The sequence below is a fragment of the Malaclemys terrapin genome, chromosome 19 (genome assembly GCF_027887155.1).
Source record: "Malaclemys terrapin pileata isolate rMalTer1 chromosome 19, rMalTer1.hap1, whole genome shotgun sequence".
NCBI lineage: Eukaryota > Metazoa > Chordata > Testudines > Emydidae > Malaclemys > Malaclemys terrapin.
Genome location: NC_071523.1, coordinates 20,297,599 through 20,323,391, shown reverse-complemented (window position 1 = coordinate 20,323,391; position 25,793 = coordinate 20,297,599). Strand labels below are relative to the sequence as shown.

The 25,793-nt window shown below is 44.9% G+C and overlaps 1 protein-coding gene across 3 annotated transcripts in view; it reads right to left on the bottom strand.

Annotated features, from left to right (window-relative positions):
* AJAP1 (adherens junctions associated protein 1) overlaps positions 1-25,793 on the bottom strand; it is a 114,088-nt gene that overhangs the window by 42,822 nt on the left and 45,473 nt on the right. For 2 of the 3 annotated variants that reach the window (XM_054009417.1, XM_054009419.1), the window contains exon 2: positions 22,647-23,425. In XM_054009417.1, the coding sequence (XP_053865392.1) occupies positions 22,647-23,425 (779 nt within the window). The remainder of the gene's footprint in view (positions 1-22,646; positions 23,426-25,793) is intronic. The other variant, XM_054009418.1, reaches the window with a different exon arrangement.

The following is a 25,793-nucleotide window of genomic DNA, read 5'->3' as shown; positions in this document are numbered from 1 at the left end:
TCTTCCCAACTGCATCACATTATTGACTGATATTCAATTTGTGATCCACTGTAACCTCCAGATCCTTTTCAGCAGTACTAAGCACCTTGCCAGGTATTCCCCATTTTGTATTTGTGCATTTGAGTTTTCCTTCCCATGTGAAGTACTTTACATTTGTCTTTACTGAATTTCAGCTTATTGATTTCAGACCAATTCTCTAATTTGCCAAGGTCATTTTGAATTATAATCCTGTCCTCCAAAGTGACTGCAACCCTTTCTAGCTTGGTGTCAGCTGCAAATTGTATAGTCTCAACTCTTATTATCTCACCTCCATTAATGAACATATTGAACAGTATCAGACCCAGGACTGACCCCTGTGGGGCCACACTATATACGCCCTCCCAGTTTGACAGCGAACCATTGATAGCTACTCTTTGAGTATGGTCTTTCAACCCATTGTGCACTCACCTTATAGTAAGTTCATCTAGACCACATTTCCCTACTTTACTTATGAGAATGTCATGCAGGGCCAGGCCAAAAGCCTTCTAAAACCAAGATTCATCACATCTACCGCTTCCTCCCCACCCATTAGGCCAGTTCACACCTTTCAGCTCGGTGCAGTCTGCAGTCCTTGGGATTGGCCGCCAGATAGCTCAGTACCAGTACAACTAATTTCATGAGAAAACTTATTTGGGACTAATGTTCTGCAGTGCTCTGACTAGAAAAGGAAGGACGTGCAGTAAGCGGAAGTCCTTAATTAAAAACAAAGGGGCCCCCTCTGCCTTCTTTTGAAAGCATTGGTTAGGAAAACCATATTTTGCATTTTCCCAGTCAAAACAGCTACGATCTGCAAGTGTTTACAGACTCTCACCGATGCCTACAACCTGCACAAACTTCTAAACAGAAGTTCTTGGCTTTATTTTGGAGGATATGAATCTTGATTTACTGTTAATGGTAGAAATGTAACAGATGCTTTGAATACCTGCTCCTTGTCAGCAATGAGAGCTTTCTTCACATTTAGCACCTAAGTACTCTCAGCTCATCTGTTCCAATGACTCCTGCTTCTCGGAATGAGCTGTACCTTGAGTTCCCCCCCCCAAACTGGTTTGGGAATGTTCTTCTCAAGAACACCCTGAGTAGTTGAAGACAATTTTTGTGGTTAAAAAAATATTGAAAAAAGGTTAGATTGCAAAAGCGAAGTTTGTTAGCACCCCACATGCGCCAGGGAGTGGGGCTGATGATTCAGTAGGGGCAGGTGCAGTCAGACTTGACAGTTGCTGGTTTGTTACAGGTGCTAAGTAACATATCTAGGGTTACATCATGAGGTCATAACTACTTAATAAACCCACCTCGAGCTTCACGTCCCAATCCCTCAGGTTATCCTCCCACGCACAACCCACACCCTACACACGTTGATTTCCCCGTATCGTCCCAATCCCAACCTGCCCTTTGCACACCCCAAGAGCACCACCCCACCCATGTACCATGCCTGACAACTTCAAACACACACCACCTACCCTGTCCTACTACACACTGTGAAACCCAAATCCACTACCTGTGTACTTCATCCATCCTTCTGAACATACCAGAGCCCTCCTTTTGTCTTCCCACCTCCCGCACACCCCCAAATACTCTCACATGCCAGTACCTCCTTCTACCTACATTGCAACCCTTCTGACATCATACAATGTTCTTCTCCCAAAGCTACAAGCCAAACCCATCACACACATCCCTCCATTTCTACCCCTACTGTCCATCCCCCAAACCCTCCCTCCATACACCCCCTGCATACCTTTACAAATACTCCCTCATCTCCTAGCTCCCTCCTACTCACAAACACACATACACCTATTTTTTTCCCATTTCTCTCTCCTCCTGGAGCAATTTGTAAGAAAATGTATTGCGCTGCACTTACCGACCACATTAAAATGGATGTCTCTAGAGTTCTCTTTGTAATACCCCGGGTGAAAACGGCTGTCTTGCTTAATCTTATTATAATTACGTCATCAAATCAGAATCACCAGGCAGTTTTATTGAAGCTGGGAGGCCAATTATTTCTAGATCAATTTTAATAGGTATGTCAAGGGGTTCTCCTGAGTGGACCCTGCCTGGATGTGGCTGACCCCGCCTGAGCTGCAGATAGGAAATCCATCATGTGTCACGTGTCTCTCATATTTGCTTCATTCAGTGTATCATGGAAAATAAAAATTGGGGAAAGAATCCATGTGTTTGTCTGCTGATGAAGCAGACACAGATGCTAAAAGCATAAGGTGAGGGAGATGCACCCAGCGTCCAGTACAGATGCATTTGCTTTGTCTGTGGGAAACTACGAGAGTATGGGGTTCTTCCCTTTGACAAAGATACTGTCACCTTCGTAACAACATGGACAACCAGGCATCCTATACAGCAAACAGGGAAAGATTAAGAACAGGCAGGCAGGCAGTCCTGGAACACAGCTGGCACGGGATTTGTAAATAGGGCTGGCACGTCATGAAACCTCAGTGTTGCAGATGCATCAACACTGGAATATCAGCCCGTGCACAGGCTACTGAATCCAGAGCAGGAAAAAAGCAACACCCGAGGCCTGCTCCTCCAGTGCCTTCCACCTTGTGTTGTCATTTATGTCTGTGCAAAATGAGTGTCAAGAGACTGTGAAAAGCTACCCCCTATGAGGGAATGCGGAATTCTGATCTGGTAGCATTTTCTATCCACTTGGCACAAGAGACACAGAGCAGGGTAGGGAGAATCAGGCCCTTTGTGTTTGCAATTTTACCTCTCTTAATCACCTCTTTCCTTTCTCTCAGATAAGCGAAATGTATTGAGCTTCTTATGCTGAGAGTCTTAACCATATCTTTGTTAAGCTAATCAGACCGATTTTAAGAAGTGACCTGATCATAGACTCTAGGTACCTCCATGGGGAAGATATTTCTGATAGCAGACGGCTCTTTTATCAAGCAGAAAGAGGCAGAACAAGATCCAACCGTTGGAAGCTGAAGCCAGAAAAATTCAGACTAGAAATAAGGTGCAATTTTTTTTAATAGTCAGGGTAACTGACCCTTGGAACAGCTTACCAAGGTGGATTCTCCCTCATTCAGAATCTTTCAATCGAGACTGGATGTCTTCCTAACTGATGTGCTATAGCTCAAACAGAAGTTATGGCTAGGTGAGTTTACTGGGTGAGGTTCTCTGGCCTATGCTGATGCAGGAGGTCAGACATAATGGCTCATTCTATGAATCGTAAAGATATTATCTGACTCATCCTCTTAACACCCTCAGAAGGGAGGCAGGTAGCATCCCAGCTTGGGCCAGTGCTCCACTCTGGACAGACTCTAGTCTGTCCTGTTGGATCCCACGTGCTTCTAAGCCCCCTGGACCTGGAAAGTGACAGGTCACTGTTCCTAGCTCTGGGTCACTCAGACGCACTTCCACCTGGAGACCCCAAGCCTGACATGGTTCTTGAGCAGTGGGACCCCGCACTCCAGCCACCTTAAACCCTGGAGCCATGCCCCAGCCCTCCTGAGCCCCCACTTGCTCATACACATTCCCTGAGAGTTCTCTCTCACTGTGGGGCTCAGAGCTCCTCAATTAGTCATTTCAGGGACAGTGTTAGTAAAGCAAGGGAGAGAGGGCTAGCAAAGGGATTTCTTAACCACAGGCACTTTACTCTTAACAAAAGTGTAACTCCATGCTCATCAGTCCGGTGACGGTTAGGGTTAGGCTCCTGCCTGCCTTAGCCTGGTCTTCTTGCATGTCACAGTGGCCTGTTCCCCCCACTCCGCCCCACAGAAGGAACTTCCCCTTATATATATGCTCTGACCCCTTTGGGCCATGTCCCTGAGGAACTTCAGCCCTGCCCCTCAGCCAGGTTTCTGTGGACGAGCCAGTAAATGAGAGTTAATCTGAGTTGATGGCCCTAGATTACTCTGTGCTGGCTTCTCAGACTGTTGTAGGGGCTTGACACCCCACCGAACAACTAAGTGGATGCTCTAATCCACACTGGAGGTTGCAATAAAACAGGAAGGTCACGCTCCAGAATGAAGGTTGCAATACAAAGTGGAAACAAAATGGTGTGCACAAAACTAGATGGCGTTTGCAGTTTGATACAGACCTTCCCACCCTGTCACAGGCAGGTATTACAATGTCCATCGTCCTGATGGGAAAGCAAAGGCAGAGAAGTTAAGGGACTTGCCCAAGAACTCACACTGAGCCAGTGACAGAGCTGGGAGTAGAACTCGGATTTAACACTCTGTCCTTGGCTTGCTGGGTGACCTTGAGAGAGACAGTTAAAGCTTCCCTTGCCTCGTTTTCTCCATCTGCAAAATCAGGAGGATCACACTCTTGCGTGCTGAATACACGCAAAGTGCTTTGAGTTCCTCCAATGAAGTTGCTATAGGAAAGCAAAGTTTAATATTCTGATTTGACTCCCCAACCCTTTCTACATAGCAAACACTCCTGGACAGGCCATTTCTCACTCCCTGTTGTATTCTAGTGGCTTCTCTGATGGAAGAAGTGAAGGCAGAAAAGGCAGAGCACAGCTGGGCTAAGGGACAGGTTGTCAAAAGCAGGGCTCAGGGAGCAGAATACCTGGGATGTCGGTCCAGCTAGAGGCTGACTCCAGCCTATTATTAAGGGAAATGTCATGTATCCATAAGAGAATCAAAATGGTAATTGGATCCCATCTGTGCACGGGGCCTCTAGCAGGAAAACCCTAATTGTCCCCAGCCTTGCTGCTGGGAAGCCAGGGCTGCTGCCTCTGTCACAGTCTGTGGATGAGTTGGGGCTCTTTTGGTTCTGAGATGAGGTGGTAAATGGCAGGCCTGGGTGTGACAATCTTTGATTTCCACGTGTCTACAAGGGCAGCCCCAGTTCCCGGGGGGACAGTCCTCATTCCCATTCAAGGAGAAATTCTTCAGGGGAGCAGAATAATCTCTCTAATGAGAAGCTCATCAAATGGTGCTTCGCCCCTTGCTTCCATGGGAGAGGTGCTTCCAGGAACACAGAACCTAAGGCGGTCTGAGACTTCAAGGGCTGGGGGTGGCCAGTGACTCATGCCCTTCCCAGCAAGCTCTAGTCAATAATAGAGAACACATGCTGGGCAGCATGAAATCACACGTGCAAGATGAGGCCCCACTACCTCATCCTCCTTGGAAAAGAATCTGTCTACACGTCCTTTCTGTTGGGGGACAGAGGACATGAAAAACACCACCAGCGATTGGTGTCAGAAACCAGCTAGTTTAGCCAAGCAGAGGAGTGGAGGCAAAGGGCATCTCTGCCTCTTCAGAACTGATTTCAAAATCTGTTCCAAATCAAATTGACTTTCTGACTTATTTCCACGGTGAGTTACCAGGACAGCATCACGACCTTGAGTTAGCACTCCCAGCTTGAGGGACACAGGAGGTTCCAGCAGGCTGGTGCGGAATCCAAAAATGTGATGTCTACTGTTGCTGCCCAGTAAGCTCTAATTCTGCATGACACTCGTCCCAATATACAGGAATATCAAGCACTTGCTCATGCCTAGGACCCTACCAAATTCACGGCCATGAGAAACACATCACGGATGGTGAAATCTGATCTCCCACCATGAAATCTGGTCTTTTGTGTGCTTTTACCCTATACTATACAGATTTCACAGGGGAGACCAGTGTTTCTCAAATTGAGGGTTTTGACCCAAAAGGGAGTTGGAGGGGGGGGTCACAAGGTTAGTTTAGGGGGGTCATGGTACACCCACCCTTACTTCTGCACTGACTGTAGAGCTGGGCGCCCGCAGAGCGGCGGCTGTTGGCCAGGTGACCAGCTCTAAAGGCAACACCACGCCAGCAGCAGCGCAGAAGTAAGTGTGGCAATACCGTACCTTGCCACTGTTATTTCTGCGCTGCTGCCTTCAGAGCTGGGCGGATGGACAGTGGTGGCTGCTGACTGAGGGCCCAGCTCTGTAGGCAGCAGCACAGAACTAAGGGTGGCAACACCATGCCATGCCATCCTTACTTCTGTGCTGCTACTGGCGGTGGCTCTGCCTTCAGAGCTGGGCTCCCAGCCACCAGCTGCCGCTCTCCAGCTGCTCAGCTCTGAAGGCAGCGCCGCCACCAGCAGCAGCGGAGAAGTCAGGGTAGCAGTACTGCAACCTCCCCCCCCCCCCGATACAGTATCCTTGCAACCCTCTCTCAGCTCTTTTTGGGGTCCAAAATGGGACCAAAGGAACCTCTCCCTGGCTGAGGCCCTAGAAGTTGTGCTAAGCTTGTCTCAGGTCTCTGTCACTCTCTACATGCCAATCTAAAGATTCATTCTTTGGCTTCCGCAGTCATCACCACTTCCTTGAGAGGGGAAGGATGGTCCAATGGTTAGGGCCTTGGATGTGGGAGACCTAGATTCAATTCCCTGCTCTGCCAGGGGCTTCCTGTGTGACCTTGGACAAGTCACTTAGCCTCTCTCTGCCTCAGTTTCCCATCTGTACAATGGGGATAATAGCACTGCCCTACCTCACGGGGCGTTGTGAGGATAAATGTGTGAAAAGCTGTGTAGTGCTTTGAGATCTACTGATGAAAAGTGCTGTATAAGAAAAAGGCATAACAATTATATGCTCAGTATTTTATGTCTCTGTATTCTCCGATGATACAAAAGACATGGCAATGACATTCATTTTCTGAAGATGAGTGTGAACCCCTTCCTGATCTTCAGTGGCCTTACCTTATAAATAAAACCATATTCATGTGTTGTTATCATAGACACGTTCCATCAATGAATGTGTCATGACCCCCTTGTAGCTATCATGAACAAAAATGGTCTGTTTCCATGCTCAATCAATAACACGTGCCTACGTTTCTAATTAGTACTTGCAAGCAAGAGACTCTAACTAAGGCTTTGATTGAGGGGAAAAACAGGAGATTAAAAATGAACAAATATCAAGTTCGTTTTGCTACCTAGATAATGAGGCAGCACAGAAATTGGAAACTGCTTAAATGAGATTGTGTTCCATGAGCTTTCTTGGAGTAGGCAGCATTCAACACAACATCCTGTACCATGGCATATATTCTTTCCTTTCGCTGCATGTCTCCACAGCATTCATGGGAGATAAATATGCACCTTTCACTTCACACTAGCAGTAACAGGATGCAAGTTTTCGCTCTGTAAACAGGCTCTTTTTTACAGATGAATACTGGGAGGAAAACTAAGCACAAGGCAGATAACAGCCAAAACTCACGCTGTTCGCATTATTGCTGCCACATCAGATTCAAGTGAATAGCAGTATCTCCGGTTGAGATAACAAATAATGTGTGAACCATGTATAGAGTGCCTTTCTTCCTGAAGGATCCCTAAGAATTTACAGACTTTACATGCAAGAATCACTTCCCCCAACACTGAAATGCAGCCACTTCTAGGGTGAAGTGCAGCAGCTGTTTAACAGTCCATTGCAGTAATTTAGGATGGAAACTAAAGAAGAATCCCACAGCCAAATGAAACCACAGGCATAAAGTTATGTTGGCAGAATTTAGTTACCCAAGTTGGAGTTTGGCCACAACACCAGCACTATCAGCTTCATTCATTTTTAAAAACACTTCTAGGCCTGATTTTCCCTAACTTACGCTGATGCAAATCAGAAGTAACTTCACTGACATCAAAGAATTACTCCATGCCGGAAAAACTGTCAAAGGCATTTCTGCTGTAAACATCACTTTATTTCTTTGTCAATTACTTACTAACAACGTACTTGTTTTCCAGGATAGTAAATGAGCTAAAATATACATCCTCCCATGGCATCCTCAATTCAAATTCCTTGAGTTCTACACAGTTCATCTGCATTATACATTATATATTACTCCACTGTGTGTGTATACACACACACAGTATTCATGTTAAGTATCTTTGCAGAGAGCACATTTTGTAAATCTCATTTTTACTGTGCAAGAGAAAATTCACTACTCAAGAGGCAGTTGCCTGGTTTGGTTTCCTGAAATTCATAATTCTGTTCGCAGATGAATTATTACATAAACTGCTCTGAGCACTTGCTGACAGGACAGGATTCTGCTAGAAAATGCCAAAATCATCAGTGTTGTGGCAGCTGAAAAAAAGTGACAGCTCAGGGGTCTCCACGTTTTTCCTTCTGTGGATTTACACACTCAGAGATTTCCCATGCCCCACCTCCTCTCCCCTCACATCATGTCAACACTCATCTCTCAGTCTCCCGCCATAATGGAGATTTGGGGAGGTAAGGGCATACTGCACAGGACTAGCCAACACAATCCCCTTGTCACAGGCTTGTGTGAAGTATGGCTCACGTTGTCATATCACTCCTTGCGTTGATTTCCCAGAACTGCGTGTCCCTTGCAGTTTGTTCCCAGCACTTGGCATCCAGACTCAATCAATGCTGAGTTAATAAAGAGCTCAAGAACAACAAAACAGGGTCAGGAGCAGAAGAGGCTCGTTAGATGGCAGTTTTTGTTCACAATATTGTTAGCTTGTTGCCCTGGCCCAAATCTCTAGCTTGAGTCAAATGATGCCTTAAATTGGAGCTAGCTGTCAGGGTGGGGGTTGAAGTTTGAGCACCACTGCCACTGGTGCTAGTGAGTGAAGTGTGGATGCAGCAGCTGATTTTCAACAACTCTTCTGCTGCTACTCAAATCACTCCGTGTAGCTGGAGTGTTGTTAGCTCTAGCTAGCAGAGGGCAAGTGAGAGCAAACTGTTGCAGTGAAGGAAAGCCCTCTGCGGCTGGGGGAGGAAGTAGTGCCTGGGGAACCCTAGAATAGGATGGGGGGAATAATAGGTTTCTGTGCCAGAGCTGCCCAGTCCAGGCTGGCAGGGACATAAGCAAAGGTGCTGCAGTGGGAGGGTTGGGAGTGTATGATACGCAGTAGGCCCTGACTAGACTAGAGATTAAAGGTGTGATGTCTGCCTGTGCTAGTTGGGTAGTGGAGTTAGAGCCTAGGGTGACCCAGTGTAGGCCAGACAAGTAACCTTACCAGTAAATCAGCATGTCTCGGTCAGGCACCGAGAGCATGGGCTAGCACTATGCTGGCTGCTTGATTTGCCTTGACTGAAGGAAAAGGAGAGGAAGGAGAATTCAGCAAACCAAAAACAAGGCTCCTTGAAGCTTCCTTTGGTTGTTTCCTTGATTGGAAGGTGAAAGGAGAGAGACTCCTCCAGTTTTGTCAAGAAAGGGGATCCTGGATCCTTAAAGCAACGATGTTGGGGCTTATTGTCGCAGATAAATTCCTGTGCTACAGCAAGTCTCACCAGGTGCATCTTCAAATGAAATGGACGAGTTATCGTTTTCTTTCTCACATGCACACAGGTGGGTGGGCCCATACATACGTGGACACAACACACACGACCGCTTTTCACATGCCAAAAACTGCTCAGCCCACAAATGCATTCATTTCACACTGCCTTGGCTCCAGTTACAGCTCTTTCCAAATTCCTTGATCTTTAGGAAAAGCTGGATCAACTGGGGAGGTGATGGACTGCCTTAAAAAGAAGTTTTGAGAAACCTCCAAGTGGGAGGAAAAAAGCCAATTGCATTTCTTGTGCCTCACACACACAAAAAGCTCTTTTCTCCCTGGTGTTATAAGGAGGGTCCTCCAGCTGCCTTGCTGTGATAATTAATTGGCATGTAAACCCGAATCTGGCAGAGGCTTTTGCAGAAAGATCACAGAGGTCGTCCTAACTGCTCAGTTCTGAACGAAGTGCCATAAAACCTCATTTAGGAAGAGCCTGAGCATGTAATAAACTGGGTAGCTCTCATATATATGGGACCTTCTAGCTCTCGGATCTCCTTTGTAAATAATACCAGGATGGGATTTGTTACACTCAGCTGCGAAGTAGCAGCAACTAAAGAAATAATTTTTTTTTTATTCTTCAGAAAAAATAGTGATAGCTTGTCAACAGCATCTCCAGCTCCCCTCCAACTGGGCAATGGGCATAAAGTGCATGCGCTGCTGCCCGCTCAAACAGGCAAAAAACCCGAGCGTATTAATTCATAACAGTCTTCTCTCTCACCCACACACACTCTTACTCTTTACTCCTGGGGGAATTCTGCACCACTGCACGTGCACAGAATTTATGTCCCCCACAGATTTCTTTGCTTCACCACAGAAAAATGACTTTCTAGTGGGGAAGCAAAAGAAGCCACAAGAGCAGTCACTCAATGTGACCATCCCCAGCAGTGTGTTTCGGGTGCAGCTGGCAGAGAGGTAAATCATTGTGGGGTAGGACTGGGGAAGACTCAGCTGGTGGCTCCTACCCTGTGCCAGGCTCAGCTGCTAGTCCGGACTGGGCTGGGGAGGACGGGACTTCCTCTTCCCCTGCACGGCATCCAGGGCCAGCTCAGACCCACCCTAAGATTTCTCCCCCGGCTGTAGGAAGCTCTGAAAATTCTCTTCTCCCCCCCCCCATGCTTCCTGCACCCATCGCTCCTCAGCTGCAGGGGGAGGGATCACTGTACAGGGACCTGCTCCTCCATCTGCCCAACCCCTGTATATCCAGACCTCCCTCATACCCAGACTCTTCCACCGAGCCTCAGGGCCCTAACACCCAGAACCCCCCTGACGAGACCCACTCCCTCTGCACCTGGACCACCCCGACGAGCCACCCACACCCAGATCACCACTCTACTGAGCCCCAACCAGCTGCACCTGGATCCCCACCCCGCTGAGGCCCATTCCCCAAGCATCTGGGAGAGTAAACCTGGACCATCCCTGGCAGGTGTTTGTCTAACCCGTTCTTAAAAAACCTCCAATGATGAGATTCCACAGCCACATTTGGAAGCCTATTTCAGAGCTTAACCACCCTTAGAGTTAGCAAGTTTTTCCTAATATCTAACCTAAATCTCCCTTGCTGCAAATTAAGATAACTTCTTGTCCTGTCTTCAAATATGTTATGGGATGCTAAGAGGATGGTGATCAATTGTTCTCCATGTCCACTGAAGAGTGTTCTCAGGTTCCCCATCAGTCTTCTTTTCTCAAGACCAAACATTCCCAGTTTTGGTAACCTTTCTTCTCAGGTCAGGTTTTCTAAACCTTTTATCATTCTGGTAGCACTGCTCTGGACTCTCTCCAATTTCCCTCATCTTTCTTAAAATGTGGTGCCCCAAACTGGACACAGTATTCCAGATAAGGTCCCAGATAAGTGAGATGGGACAACTACCTCCCAGGTCTTCTATATGACACTCTTGTTAATATGCCCCAGAAAATTAGCCCTTTTTGTGCCTGCATCACATTGTGGACTCACCTTTAGTTTGTGATACACCGTAACCCCCAGATCCTTTTCAGCAGTACCACTGCCTAGCCAGTTATGCAGTTGATTTTTCCTTTGTAAGTGTTGTGCTTTTCTCTTGTCTTTATTGACTTTCATCTAGTTAAATTCCATGGAATCCATGGCCATTTGCATAGTCATAGTTCAAAAGTGCAGTAGGGTGCAGGGAGTGGGAACAGCTGAAGATGCCTGGTGTGCTGACAATGTTTAGCAGTGAGATGAAAAGGGGGGAGGACCCCCCATGGGGAGGAGCGTGGCTGGCCGGAATCTGCACCGAGGAGAAGAATGGATGAAGGTCTGTAGCCACAAGGAAGGGGTAGCACTTCTGCTTTGGCCTATTCAAGGTCTAGGTTAGGACCTGGCCAAGCCAACCTAACCATAGCCCTGTGAGTATGGGTTTGGAGGGTCAGGCCCCACCTGCCAAACCAGAGAGCAAGCAAACACTTAGCACTGGAACAAAAGTGCCCTTCCCTGCCTGGAGGTGAACAGGGAGGAAAATGAGCTGGCTGACCAGGTAATAAAAGCACAGCTCATTTCCGGTTAACTTGAGCACGTACAGAGCTATTTTAGACCTTGGACAGAGGTTTCCATCAGCAGAGAATACAGCCAATATAAACCTGCAAATCAATAGACTTCCCGGTGAGCACTTAAGAGAGTTTGTCTTTCTTTCCTTTTCTTCTGTCTGCTGGACTCACCACTGCAGTATTGATGGGCTGTTCACAGGCAAATGCAAGAAGCTGGGGTAACACGCTTGTCAGACGATTAAAAGTGACAGGCACTGCTGCTCGTGGAGCTACATTGTGGACTTGAAGGGCCAGACCTCAGCGGTGGCCAATTGGCACATTCCCACTGCAGTGAATGAAGCTGTGCTGAATTTACATCAGACAAGGATCTGGATCTTTCCACTGGTATCATCTGAAGCTGCAGTGGGGGACAGAAGTGGCCGAGATTTTCCAGGCTATTCAGACCCGAGGCGATCGTGAAGCTGCTCATTCAGTTGCAACAGTAGGTATTGTTTGCGTGAGGGGGAGGCCACAGAGATCAGTCTGTCCCTTTCAGAAGGAAAACACCTAATCCCCCTGAGTGATGTGGGAGGTACAGGACCTGTTCGTTCCTGCAGGTAGGTCACAAAACCCCACAGGGAGATAAAACACTTGTGTTCAAGGTTCAGTGGCTGCAACCTAATAAACGACAGCCACACAGATCTACCTCACCTGTGCCGTGACTGCTACCCCTGTACTGTGTATCGTTGCATTTGTCCCCCCGCCCCGCTGAAAGCTCAGCCCCACACCCCCACACACACACCCTGACTTCAGGGTTCAAACTCCACACCCCAGGAAATGTCACCTCTTCACTCTTCCCCTCCTAGGCTAGGTGCTATGACCTCTCCCCCTAGCTGTCAACCCCTCCCCCCCAAACATCTCAGAGGTGGTGACCCAACTCTGGCCTACTTGTGTGAGTCACTGCAACCCAGCCCCTCTGGGTTGCAAACATACTGTGCATAGCCAATAGTGCAGCCACACCGTACGTGAATGCAGTAGAGGAAATAGCACCATTACCAGAGGAGATGGTCCTCAGGGAAACACACTGCAGAGACAGGCAGGGCATTTCAACAGATGGAGAGCTAAGAGTCTTGCTTGCCCCTTGCACAACGGAGTGGTGCCCCTTTGCTCTGCATTAGTGGAGTTGTGATTAGGCGGGGTGCCTCACACAGCAGCCAAGGAGCAGAGAATTGTAAGCACCAGTAACTCACTATCATTGTCAAATCCACCTGCACTGTTAATACAATTTAAACCAGCCACCTCTTGAGGTAAATTTACTGTCTCCCAGTACATTTTTCCTAACCTCATTTCTCTCACTCCTTTCTGCTGCTACTGGAGCTCCCAGGTCTGCAGCAGATCATGATGTCTTAGCAGAGCAGATCAAAGAGGCAGTTCTCTTCCAACTGCTCAGGGTTTTCTTTTAAACATATTTGAGCTTTAATTAATTCTTTTGAAGCCTTTGGCATGCGCCATCTGATTGCTCATCCAGCACCCCCTATCCTACACCCGCTTTTTGAAGATGGGGGTCATTTCTCAGTGGGGCAGCAGAATATTTTTGTTCTTATGTAGTCATTTTAAATTCTTAGTGAACTGAGTTGGGTTTTGGGATGGAGGAGGGGGTTCTGGATTCCAGCTGACAGCCCTGGAGACTGAAGCCCTCTGGGCAGTACCAATCAAGGTCCCCCCCCACCCCCCCACGTGCCTCCACTGATGGAGAAAACTCCTACGAGGGGTGACGGGCACAGGCAGACTGGACCGAGGTGGAGGATGATGCTCGTACCCAGTCAATCTTGACCTCTTTCCCCACTCTCAACAAGGGTGCTAATTAATACCAGCTGCAGTGTTCATGTGTGATGTAGACACCTGTCCATTAAGAACGGGACTAAGACACTGACCACTTTTCAAACAGCTATTCAGAGCAGCAGACTGCACAGAGAGCTATGCTGCTGTATGCCTTAGAAAGCACTTACAGGTTTAATTACTTTATTCTAATCATAATAAAAAGAAAGCTTCAGAGAACTCACTGAGCGCCAGACATGCCCACACTCCAAAAAAAAAAAAAAAAAAGCCCTCTTTTTCTTTTAGCCTAGCCAGTAGGAAAAGAGGATATTCAGCATTTTGCAAAAGACACCAGGTTTTGCATAGACCATCACTTCTGCCCTGTATTAAAAGCCCCATTACAACCTTTGTGTCTGGCAGCGCTATGGAATTTTAATTATTTCTTTCTTTCCATGCTCTATTGTAAAATGATTATGACAGCCCCCCTCCCTGCAAAAGGGAGGTGTACCTTCTGAAAAGCATAATCGTAAACTATGCCCGGGTGAATACATTCCTGGAGTACCACACACAGAACAAATTGGGGTTGCACACAGATAAACATACCTGATTTTATTTGCCCCAATGGGAAAACAAAAAGCCTTGCACAATTAAATCCACCATCCCCGACTAGCCTTTCTATTCATGTATATATTTTAAGTATATTAAACATACTCACTTTTCTATCTTTTTCCTACTTACCGGCAGAATATTTTCTATTCCACACGAGTTTACCTTAAGAGCTTGCTTTGCAGCTAGTGGCTCACATATAAATCTTGTTTTCTGGTTTCCCTTTATTCAGTAAGGCGGGGGAGAGAGAGAATTTTTGCCTAAGAGGGTTGGTTTTGAAAGAAAAACAAACCATATATTGAATGCAGCATTTTACCTGTTCTGTCCCTGGGAGTCCAGCCTTCCAACACAAATCTGCAAGGTCTCTAAGGTAACGATATGTGGCACCAATGACATTCAGAGGACAATAGGTGCACCTCATTACTACTGATAGAGGATGAAGGTACTGAAGCAGAGGATGGGAAGGACTGCCTGGTTTGGAAAATGCTGAGAGACACTGTATGAAGGGAACGAGCACAGCACTCAGCAACCAGTGCAGATTCTATATTCACAGTGAGACCCTCACAGATTTGGACCAGAATAAAAATTAGTAAATTAAAATCTCTGGCCAGGACCCTGCAAACACCTGGGTATATGAGCAATCTCACAAACTCTCTGAGACAGGCCCATCTTTTTGTTTTTTGTTTGTACAGTGCCCCGCTCAATGGGGTGTTGGTCAATGGCCTGGACCCATAAGGACTCCCACAATATAAATAAACATTAATACTATAACAACAGTGGACGGCTCCAATGGGTATATCTGAATGCACGAGTCAGTGTTTGCACAACTAGTGTCGACGCATGTGTCAGTGGAGTCTACCTAACCTACCTACCTTCAAAGAAAATGAAGTATAATTTCCATAGAATAATTCTCCCTTGAAAGTATGAAAGTCTGCAAATGAACAGGTCTGGGTACGGCCACTTCACCCAGACTATTTCATCCTTTCTTCACTTGCTATTTTCCCACGCAAGTAAGTTCCCACCCAGTCCTCTGGGTTTTGAAACAATGATGTATTGTTAGCTATACAGCGAGGTATTAATATGCTAGGTATTTAATCAGAATTAACAATCTCAAAACTAATTTAAAACCAAGGTGCATTACTACATGTCAGGGCTCCAGGCATTTTCTGTTACTGCACTACAGTCATTGAATAGAAAGACTTTTTATGAATAAAGTGGAAGCCAGTTACCTTTGGATTACTGGATGTATTCAATACATTGTTCCCAATACTTGAATCTGGCTGAGGCGGTCGGGTGGGCTAACGTGACTATACATCACCTTTTTGTTTCCTTGATTTCCAGAGCTACTGGGGACTGATTTGTCCCTGACAGTCATTTAGAACTGCATCTGGGCTATTCTACCCTATGTCCGCTGGTAACAGTCCCAGTGGGGCCTTTTTGCCATCCAAGTGTTCTTGGGATGCAGCAGCACTCTGGCCCCAGACACACCTGGAGGGAAGGAGAGGCGATTTTTGTCAATGCTAAGGCATGCAGGGTTCCCCCCCTGCCGGGAGAAGTTCGGTCACTTTGTTAAGGCAATTTACGGCCCTTTTGACACCAAATGTTCCAGAGGGGCTCAAATGGGAGACAAAATCTGGCCCCCAGGGTCTTCTAGATGCAGATCTTGTTCACTGGCAAGGCTATTGCTAATGTTCAACAAACACCTGCACTACTTTAAAATAATAATAATAGTAAAATGCATGATGGCCGATCACACTGGACACAGACCCATTAACAAAGATATAACTGAGGGGCAGAGCACCGCTGGGGATTAATGATCAGATGGATGGATCTGATGTCCTGGGATCTTGTTCCCCGAGGAAATACCAAGATTTCCCCAAGGCCTTTATTGTTAATACACACTGAGCAGGAAAGACGAAAGATAGTTGGTGTTGGTCCTGCTTTGAGCAGGGGATTAGACTAGATGACCTCCTGAGGTCTCTTCCTACCCTACTCTTCTATGATTCTATGACATAGCATAGGTGTACAGGTGCTTCTATGGATGATGTAGTGGCAACTGCTACATTCAGAGCATTTCTAGAGAATATGAATATTCAATAACTTTGTTTAGTCATATCTTTCTGTACCATTCATCCCATACTCAACCTTAAAGTACAGGAACCACATGTTTCTCTCTTACCGTGGTTAAATCTGGACTGACTCCGATGTCTTAGTATGTGTATACTACATGTGTATGTGTGCGTGTTCGTGTCTGTTCATGTGTGTGTACGTGTGCATGACAGAAATGGAGGGAGAGAGACATTTTCATGAGGTAAACAGCATTCAATCCATATGAAATGGTGTGGGATTGGAACAGAGGTTTTGTTGTAGTCCAGCTGAGTTTGATTATTTGTTTGCCGCTCTGCGGTACAATCCACGGCCTTTCACATCCTCCTCCTCCTCCTCTATTACCTCTTTATTTCTCTTCAGTTGAATCTTTCAGGGAGTAAACACTATAGAAATCTTTACTTTCTGGATCTGTTATGGAAAACAGAAGTGTTCCAGCCTTGAGAGCAAAAGTCTCTTTACTTATCCATTCTGCTTATTGTAGCACTAATGTAACAAGACTGCCAGACAATGATTTGTAATGTTCACTGAACTAGACAAAAAAGTACAGACGAGTTGCATAGTCTTAATTTCTAACCATATGGTACTTCCAGGCAAAGTATAACTACTTCCATTGCCTCAGCCTCGTATAGCAGAGAGCAGCAGAATTTGAAAAATGCATGGCCTTACATATGTATGTCATTATAAAGATAGGATACTTTACTCAGTGCTTAAAGACATAGTTGGTTGCTGCCTTTCCATGCAGAAGTGACGGGGGATGCAGGGAGACCCCACTGCTACTGTAATGTTTCTTCTGACTTAACGCAGCTGCAGCACAGCAATACTCGGTATTTCTCACACACTGTAGGAGCAAACCACCAGGGCCTGGGACATAATTTGGAGTCCCAGTGGGAAGCTGAGCAGGTGCAATCAGTAAGTACCTGTATAGGGTATTTGTTTTAAAAGCGGGGGAGTTATATTAGATGTTGGAGCAATATTTATTTTACCTAGGTTTCCTTCTCTGAAGATGCTCCATCCCAGCTCATACCCCTTAACCATCACTGGAGTTTGGAGGAAGATCTGGCCCAGACTGTGTGTATATACCTATGTCCTCTAATTTATTTCATCAGTTTCCCACTGTGTACTGGTTTCCATCAAACATTTACTCTCTACACCCACTGCACCCCCAATAGAATTTTAACCTTTTGTGCCCCAGTGTATGTATCATGAACCATCTTGGGGGAGGTTTTTATTTTTTTTTTGTGGTGGTTTAAAATAAAAACCTAAAAAACTGCAAGTCCTTATTAGGATTTGACCTAGGAAGTGGGAAAGAGCTGAGTGGAAAGCTTCCTCCGTCCTCCCCACCCCACCCCAAAAAAATCTCTGAGGCAGCCGGCATATTTAATGTGGATAAAGAAAACAAAGGGATATTCAGAGTTTAGGTTTTATTCAAGTTAGGGTGGACAGGCTAAGGTCAGAAAAGTCCTTTAGCCAGCAACAGTATTTTATTGTATTCACTTGTTCAGTAAAAGAGGCCAATTAACGAAAACTCAAATCATTCTGAAAACTCCCTAATGAGAGTTAAGAGCTAAAAGATAAAAGTTTCAATTCCCGGATGTCTTAGAAGCACAGGCTGAGCGTGAGCCTTCAGGGGACTGGAACAGGATGGGAGAATTGGGAGAGGCTGGCTTGGATCTTGAGTCTCTCAGCACAGGCTACGTGGAGGCCGGGCAGGATGAAGACCTGTTGATCTGTGCAGATCCACTAGCATTCTGTGAATCACTGTCCCCTGCAGAGCCCACAGGAACAACCTGGTGACTGTAGCCTCAAGCAGCTGGAGGAGGGATACTCAATTTGGCAAGGGGCACAGGACTCAGCCCTGGGTGACTAACAACCCTGGATTTAAACCCCGAATGTAGGGTTCAGGAGATGCACCTTCTTGCCCTTTCAGTTGTGATTCTCATTAGAACAGCGTCCAGCTCTCACAAAGACTGCAAAGCTGAGGTTAGGAAGCGGTTCAGACACCCACAAACGGTAAAAATCCCAACAAGAGCCACATCAGTCAGACCACAGCAAAACTTTGTGATTGTCAGCACGTCAACATGGTAAAGGATGTTAGAGGCGTCATGCTGACAAGGACAAAGCAGCTGGAGGAACATCCTTGAAAAGGAGTAAGCGAATTCCAGCACAAAAATAAAAATTACAAAGCATTGTTCCATCTAGGTCCGTGCTATCTCATCCTTGAGTTTTGATTGATCTGAGCTGGAGAACAAACTCTGAATAGCTATGAAGATCAAAGGGTTTTCTTTCATTAGAACATGCCTACGTTTGTCTCCTTGTGTGTTTGTATATTGTAGGGCCTCACTGTACAGCAGTTAAACGTGCCTCACGCACAACTGCAGAGCCGCTAGAATTCTAGCCGACGTTTATAGAAGTGACTATTGATTTTAGGTGCCTCAAGTTTTGGAAGCCCGACTTGAGAGATCTGAAAGGGGTCTGATAGTCAGAAAGTCTGAGTGTGCACCTGTGACGGGGTGTGCTCTCCACACCCGCCCTGAGAGAGTTGACTAAGGACAGGTGGGCCCGATCAACCAATTAAGCTGCAAATGGGGGAGATTTAGGCTGTGCAGAGGGCACTAATTAGTAGGAAGCTCATCTGTGAGGGAACAGGCAGGGCTCCTATCAAGCCAGGAGGCTGGTGATAGTGTAGGAGGCAGGAGGGGACCAGGGCTGGGGTGGGGGGGCAGCCAAAAAATTTTTTGCTTGGGGTGGCAAAAAATCTAGAGCCGGCCCTGAAGAGAACGGGGGTGCTGAACTAGGTGGAGCTAATCCCCAGAACTGCCAGAAGGAAGCCCTCCATTGGTGAGTAGAGCACCCCATAACACTACCCTTTACGGATGGGTAAACTGCAGTACTGAGTGGTTATGTTATTTCCTCAATTTAACAGACTCAGTCAGCGTCCGAGCCAGGAACCGAACTCAGGAATCCTTCTAGAGGTCTGCTCCAGCTACTGTCTAATGGTGGACAACACTTCCAGACTGAACCTCCGGAGGTCAATCACCAGTACAAATTTAAGACTTTGCTACAATCACTGTGGGCACTTCTGAGCCAAACCAGGAGCACAAATTCATTGTGGAGTGGCTCTGCTGAAGTCAGTGTACTGAACAGAGCAACTCAACCAAACGTACAATGGTGAGAAAAGCAAATAAAAACACCACCTCAATATCCCAATCCTACATTCTACTGGATCTATTGAGATCATTTCTCTGTCATCCTAGTGGGCAGGAGAGAAATCTGCTGAAGGCCAGTTTGTTCACTGACAATTATCAGTAGTCATTTGATAGCTCAAGTAGAAACACATTGCAATGTTCCCCTGAATAGTGATATATATCTGTCAGATACCCTTACCGAATTGCCAGTATTATCTTCAAACTACTCAGTAAGCCTTGGGCAATTCCGAAATATCGTAACATTGGCTACCTGATATAAAGACCAGAGGAGAAGGCAACAACTCAGACGCAAGCTACTGACCTAGGTAATGTGCCTAGATCACAGAGCGGTGTCCCAGATACAGGACCACTGACTGGCAACACAGTCAATGAACCTTGACATTACAGGGATAATGAATGATGAGTCACATTTTAGACAAAAAGTCTGTCATCTGTCCAGGGTGAGGAACACTCTCCTCTGACTCATTCCTCTGATATCCCAGGAGCTGAACAATACCCTGTAATACTTTGAGAGTGTTATACCATTTGTAATTAAGTCACAGCAATAAGCAGGAATTTGCTCAGTGCAAATATGTGTGGAAGGCACCAATATGATTTCAGATGCGTGTGTACAAATGTAGTTAGCTACAGATGTAAGTATTGCTAATAACAATAGGACTTGATACTATCTACTTTGAAAACAACACGCGGTTTGGAAGTAAATCTTAACATTCCATCAAATGTCTTAATATGAACTGATTAGATTTCTTGTGCTGGAAAGTGTGATTGATATTCTGTCTCTAACTGAGCCAGCTGGGGCTGACATTTCCACTGCTGTGTAGGCTGGGCTCCTTTTCACAGATCTGAATAACTTCTTGAAGTTAGGAGTGACATTGTTTCTGAAGAGGGTTTATTAGAGAAATTAATCAGGATGGAGATTGCATTATGAAACCCTATAATTCTTTCTCAGATAAGCATCTGACTTATTGGACTACTCACCATCAATGTAATGTGAATTAATTTGCCAAGCTACATAATATTGTCCCACAGGATAACTTTAGTAATAAATAAATATAATTTGGAATACATGAAAACTGCCTTCCCACCCATACCCACACAGCAAATGGTGTCGGTGGAAAATAGTATATTTTCCTAAATATTACTAAATACTATAGTAAATGAGTGCTGCACTGAATTTGATTAAGCTTGTGGATTTATAGAGGCAATAGGCAAACTCTCTGTACACTCCTAGCAAATGTCTTACATAAAGATGATGGATCAGAGTTCTCATTTGCTTATCTAGTGTTCATTTTTTAATGCCCAATTCCTCTCCATTTTCTGCAACATTCTTACCCGACAGAAGACCTTGCCTCTAACACAACCCCAGGGTGGTTGTTATTAAAATGATTTACTTGTATTGAGGTAGCACCAAGAGTCCTGGACCAGGACCCCTTATTGCTAGGTGTTGTGTCCCAGTACTAAGCACTAATCAATGCTCCATGCCTGTAGCCTGACCCCATTACTAGCTTCCTCAGGGACACTAGGTAATCCAAAGTGCTGCGCTGATGGGTTGTTTTTATTTTTAATATCATACACTGTACATGATGCTGAAGAGTATCGGGAGCATTTGAGATCCCAGGCTAACACTTACACTGCAGTCTGATCAGAAACCAACTCGATCACTGAGATGTTGCAAGCCCACAGCCCCTGGTAGAGGCTAGATGGAGACTCTGATGGTGAGCCTGAATTACTCTGAACAAACTAGTCACCGTGAACAGTTTAATGAAGGATTTATCCCCTGATTCTAGTAAGAAATTAGAACATAAGAACATGGGTTTTTTGCAGATTTTTTACCAATACATTAATTAATCACAATAACTTGAGGAATGTTGTAAGTGAACACGCTTCAGCACATGGATTGCTCAATGCGACTGTTTTATTTGCATATTCAGAACTTGGTGTGTCTGATCACCTACGTCAAGTGAAGTTGTTTCTATTCCTGAGGCCAAAAAAGAGCTTCTGAGATGGCCTGCACACATTTATCATCGACACCCATACGTATGTATCACAACATGGATACTTACAGCACGTTCTCTAACTGAGAACATTCTTGCAAACACAAACTCACTCAACAAATGTTCGTGAAGAACAAATGAGAAGAGTCCTGAATAGAAATTAAAGGAATCGGTAGCTCTCATTGAAACAAAGGTTTGTGATTTCTTTAGCAGCATTCTCCCAGCTCAAATTGCACTAAAGTAACCTTTGTGTCCAGTCTGCATGAGAAATAAGTACTATTGTAAGGCAGAAAACAATTATGAGAATGACTTCAGCAGGCGTTGCTGAATGCTTCTGTGTAATGAAAAACTGCATCTAAATTAAGGGAAGAATAGTGAAAACCACACTCATTGTTTTCTCTGCAGTCACCAAAGCTGAAATGCTAACAATCTATGTTGTTTGCATATTGTACTGTGCCAGAGTGCCACATTAATATACTGATTATTATTACACTTTTCAGGGATTGTTAAGACTTGCATGTTGCATATAGAATCTGTCTGCAGTTCAGAGCTAGCAACCATAGTGTGTAGATGATTAGTGACATATTGTATGAAAGGGACTAGAAAGAAATATGTGAGCAGCAAAATATTTTGTTGGACAAACACCCCAAAATCTGGACGCTTCTTGAGTTTGCAAAACCAGGCTGCAAATCTTGTTGGGATAGTCTTTCCAGTGAGATTTCCTGTTGCTGATTAGGCCCAAAATACTGCTATATTCCCGGGGAACCCAAGAAGGCAGAGGAAGATTGAAATACAATAGAAAGATTAAAAAAATGTTTTGCAAATCACAAAAAATGTTTGATCTGAATTTCAGATAAAAATTCAGATCAGTTTTCATTTTATCCAAAGCTGTTCACCCACCTTTCCCTAACTGAAAATTGCTTAACTGTTTTGAAACCTGGACATTATACTATAATGTTCTCTTTTATTACTCCTTAATGATGATTGCAGCCTGGTAAAGCAAACACAATATGAAGCCTTCGTCACACACTGCACCTTGTTTAATATTGTGGCATTGGCCCACACTACAGTCTCCTCATTGGTGCCCATCATATAGGATACACCTCTGCCCTCGGCAATAGGTTCTTTGCTCTTACTCGGCCCGATCAACAGTTAAAACAAAATCCTGTAAACAGACAGAAAATACCTGTAGTGTCTCCCATTATCTTAGGTGGACGGGCTTCTTTTCCATTGCTCTTGTGGCTGGTGTAGGGTTCCGTTGTGCTAATCCTGCCAGGGTTGTTCTTGTGTGTGTTAAGCCCTGGCACAGGTGATGCTGGGAACCCCTTAGACTGTACAGTGGTGGAAGTAGTGGTGGTGGTGGTTGCCACAGTAGTCGTTCTGGTTTGTAAAGCAGAAGTTGTGGTGGTGCCATAATTCCCAGGGAACGTACTGGTTTCTATGGAGTCCTCTTCCCCTGTTGGGCCCCATACAATTACTTCAGGCACCGTGGTGGGCCTGCTGTCTCTGTGATCAAAATTGCTTCCTCGGAGGTGCCTTTTCCCCCTTTTCAAATGAGTCTGCTGGTCTGTACTCCTGCTGCTCCCATCTACAACAGAAGGGGCTGATTTTGCAGTAGTGGAATGCTTGGACTGCATGCTTTTATAAAGAAGGCCTGCTAACTGGTCTGTGGCTTTGTGTGGCCTTTTTGAATGATATGTTTGTATTTGCCCATGAGATCGTTCAGGATGAGAAGAAACATGGTTCCAAAAAGGGCCAGGAATCCTCAGTTGCTGTCCATTTTTAAAACTCCACAGAGGACTATGGGACAATCTATGCCAGTGAGAAGGCCTTTGCAGGAGCCTAAACCCTTGGCCTTGGGCTACAGATTCACAGATGGTGAAATCCATGGCTAGTTGAAACATGGCTATTAATATCCAAGCATGGCTTCCTACCGGGCAACCTGACCTGCGGACAGACATCGAACTGTATTAGAAAAAGAGAAAGAAAATGATTTATGTAACAGATTAGAATGCAATGTTTGTGTATCTATTAGAGTAGCATGCCAGGTTTACCCATGTTGAGAAGAAAAATCTGATAACCAGACCAGAAGAAATATAATGAAAATGACTTCTGTAGCTTCAAAAGAATAAGCCATCTGCTTTTCTACATATTAAGGGCAACATTTTCAGACGTGACCTCAAGGTGTCTTAAGTTGAACCCCCAAAACTTGGGGCATCCAAAATCAATGTCCAGTTTTGAAATTTTGGCCTAAATATTTTTTAAGTAGGGGTATGAAACAGAACCCGTACACTGCCATGCTTTGAATGACTCAAGAATGGATTCTACTATGAAAAGTCCTTAGCAATATGTCTCGTGTCTGCATTTCTGAACTCAGCAATCTTAGCTGAACTGTATATTAGCTAGATACAGTATATAACAGATATTCATGCTCCCAACATTCAGTCTCTTTATTCACAAACTTAAATCTAACTCGAATGGAGTAGAGGTATCGCCAGTCATGGCCAGGTTGAGAAGGAGACTCATGTTACTAATCCTGGCATAAAAGATTTGACTTCATTAACCCAAATCTACCTCTAAGGTCCAGATCCTGCAGCCGATGGTGTGCACAGACGGCTGGGCCTCACTGACTTCAAGGATACTCCACACTGCTTGCATGAAACACATTGCAAATTTGGGGCTGCCTTTGTAGTTATGAAAAATAAACATTTCACTTGCTGGTAAGATGTCTCCCCCGGCTTTCTGTGTAATTAATTAATTATCAATGTACAGATTCACACCAGAAGCCTTCAATAACAGTGCCTTCACAGGAGTCATTTTCATTCTCTTCCTTGCCTTTAAATATGTTGTTTATCTATAAATTCACATATTTTAATGTTTGCATCTCAAATGCGGGTTTTCCATATCAAATTATTATTTTTTCTAATTAAAACAAAAAACCTTTCCCAACATCTCCTTCCTATTTATCTGCCTGGAGTCCATGCCCATTAGATGTAAGGAGATGAGATAATTAAATTAGAAAGTCAGCAGCAAGAGTTTTCTGAACTCAGAGACAGAAAATATATCAACGTACAACAAATTAACTTTTTCTGAAACTTCAGGGTTGAATCCAGTACGATGAAATTCTCTCTCTCTCTCTCTCACACACACATGCATGCAGGCAAATTGACTGATCCATTTTCCCTACCTGCAGCGTTCTCACAAGCTCCCAAAGTAGACCTGACATTTCACACTAATTAAATCCAATCCCAAATCCAGGCCACGAAAGCCATAAGGAAAGTAGCCCACAGGAAATGAAACCTCGTTCTTCTGCAGAACGTCAGTGTTGCTGATCTTCAGGAACTGTGCTGTCAGCAATGATGAAATTGGCATGGCAACATTCTAGATCTGGGTACATACCTAACTTCATTCAAAATACAGATACCAATAGCTATGCCACGGACAGTCTAGCAAGAGTACCAAGCTACAGTGTGCCACTTACACAAGTACAGTTCCAATACACAGCTTTAAAACAACATAACATTATATTAATGATGAGTTTAGTTTCCTTATGGGATCACTGTTTATATCCTTCTACCTCTGTTGTCAACAGCATCTAGGAAAACTGACCTAATGGGTCACTTCTCTCCTTTCTGTGATGACGTGATCCTGGAATAAGAGTCTGTGTTTCCTTTTTACACTGCACCTCCACGGGGCTGTAAAACATTTTATGAAATGAAACAGAACCAGACAGGACAGAAAAATAGATGAACTACAGCCTGCTGACTGTACATAACGAATGATCAGATCTGGCATGATCAGAGAGGTATACAGACTTAGAATATTGTCAGTTCCCTGGCCTGTTTTGTTTTAAGTGGTTTTCTATTCTTCTTAAAGTGCTTGGAATGCAAATTTGTTAATCAGCTACAGGCTAAGAGCGGCTGTACTCTTGCTCTGCATGTGTATCCCAATTGTTATTAATCAGGTGCTTCAAACAGAGCAGCTATCTCCAGAGTTCATTTACCAGGCTGACCTGCTTGGCTAAGCAATGCAATACACTGTATATTACATCATTAACTACCAGTTTACATCCCTGCAGCACACCCTGTGCTCTAGGTTTTATTAAGGGGTCTGGTATGTTACAGGCAATAAAGAAAGTGCAGTGGGGTGCACTTTAATTTTAATTAGTCTTTGCACATAAAATGAATAGCTGTACCTTGCATTGAATTGTCACCATAAGTCACTTTTTTATTTTGCTCTCATTTAAAATACTCAGTCTTTCTTTCATATTGAAGCATTGCTTCTTCTCCACTTTTATTCCAAGCTACAAAGTTTTCAGTTTTAACCTCCCCCA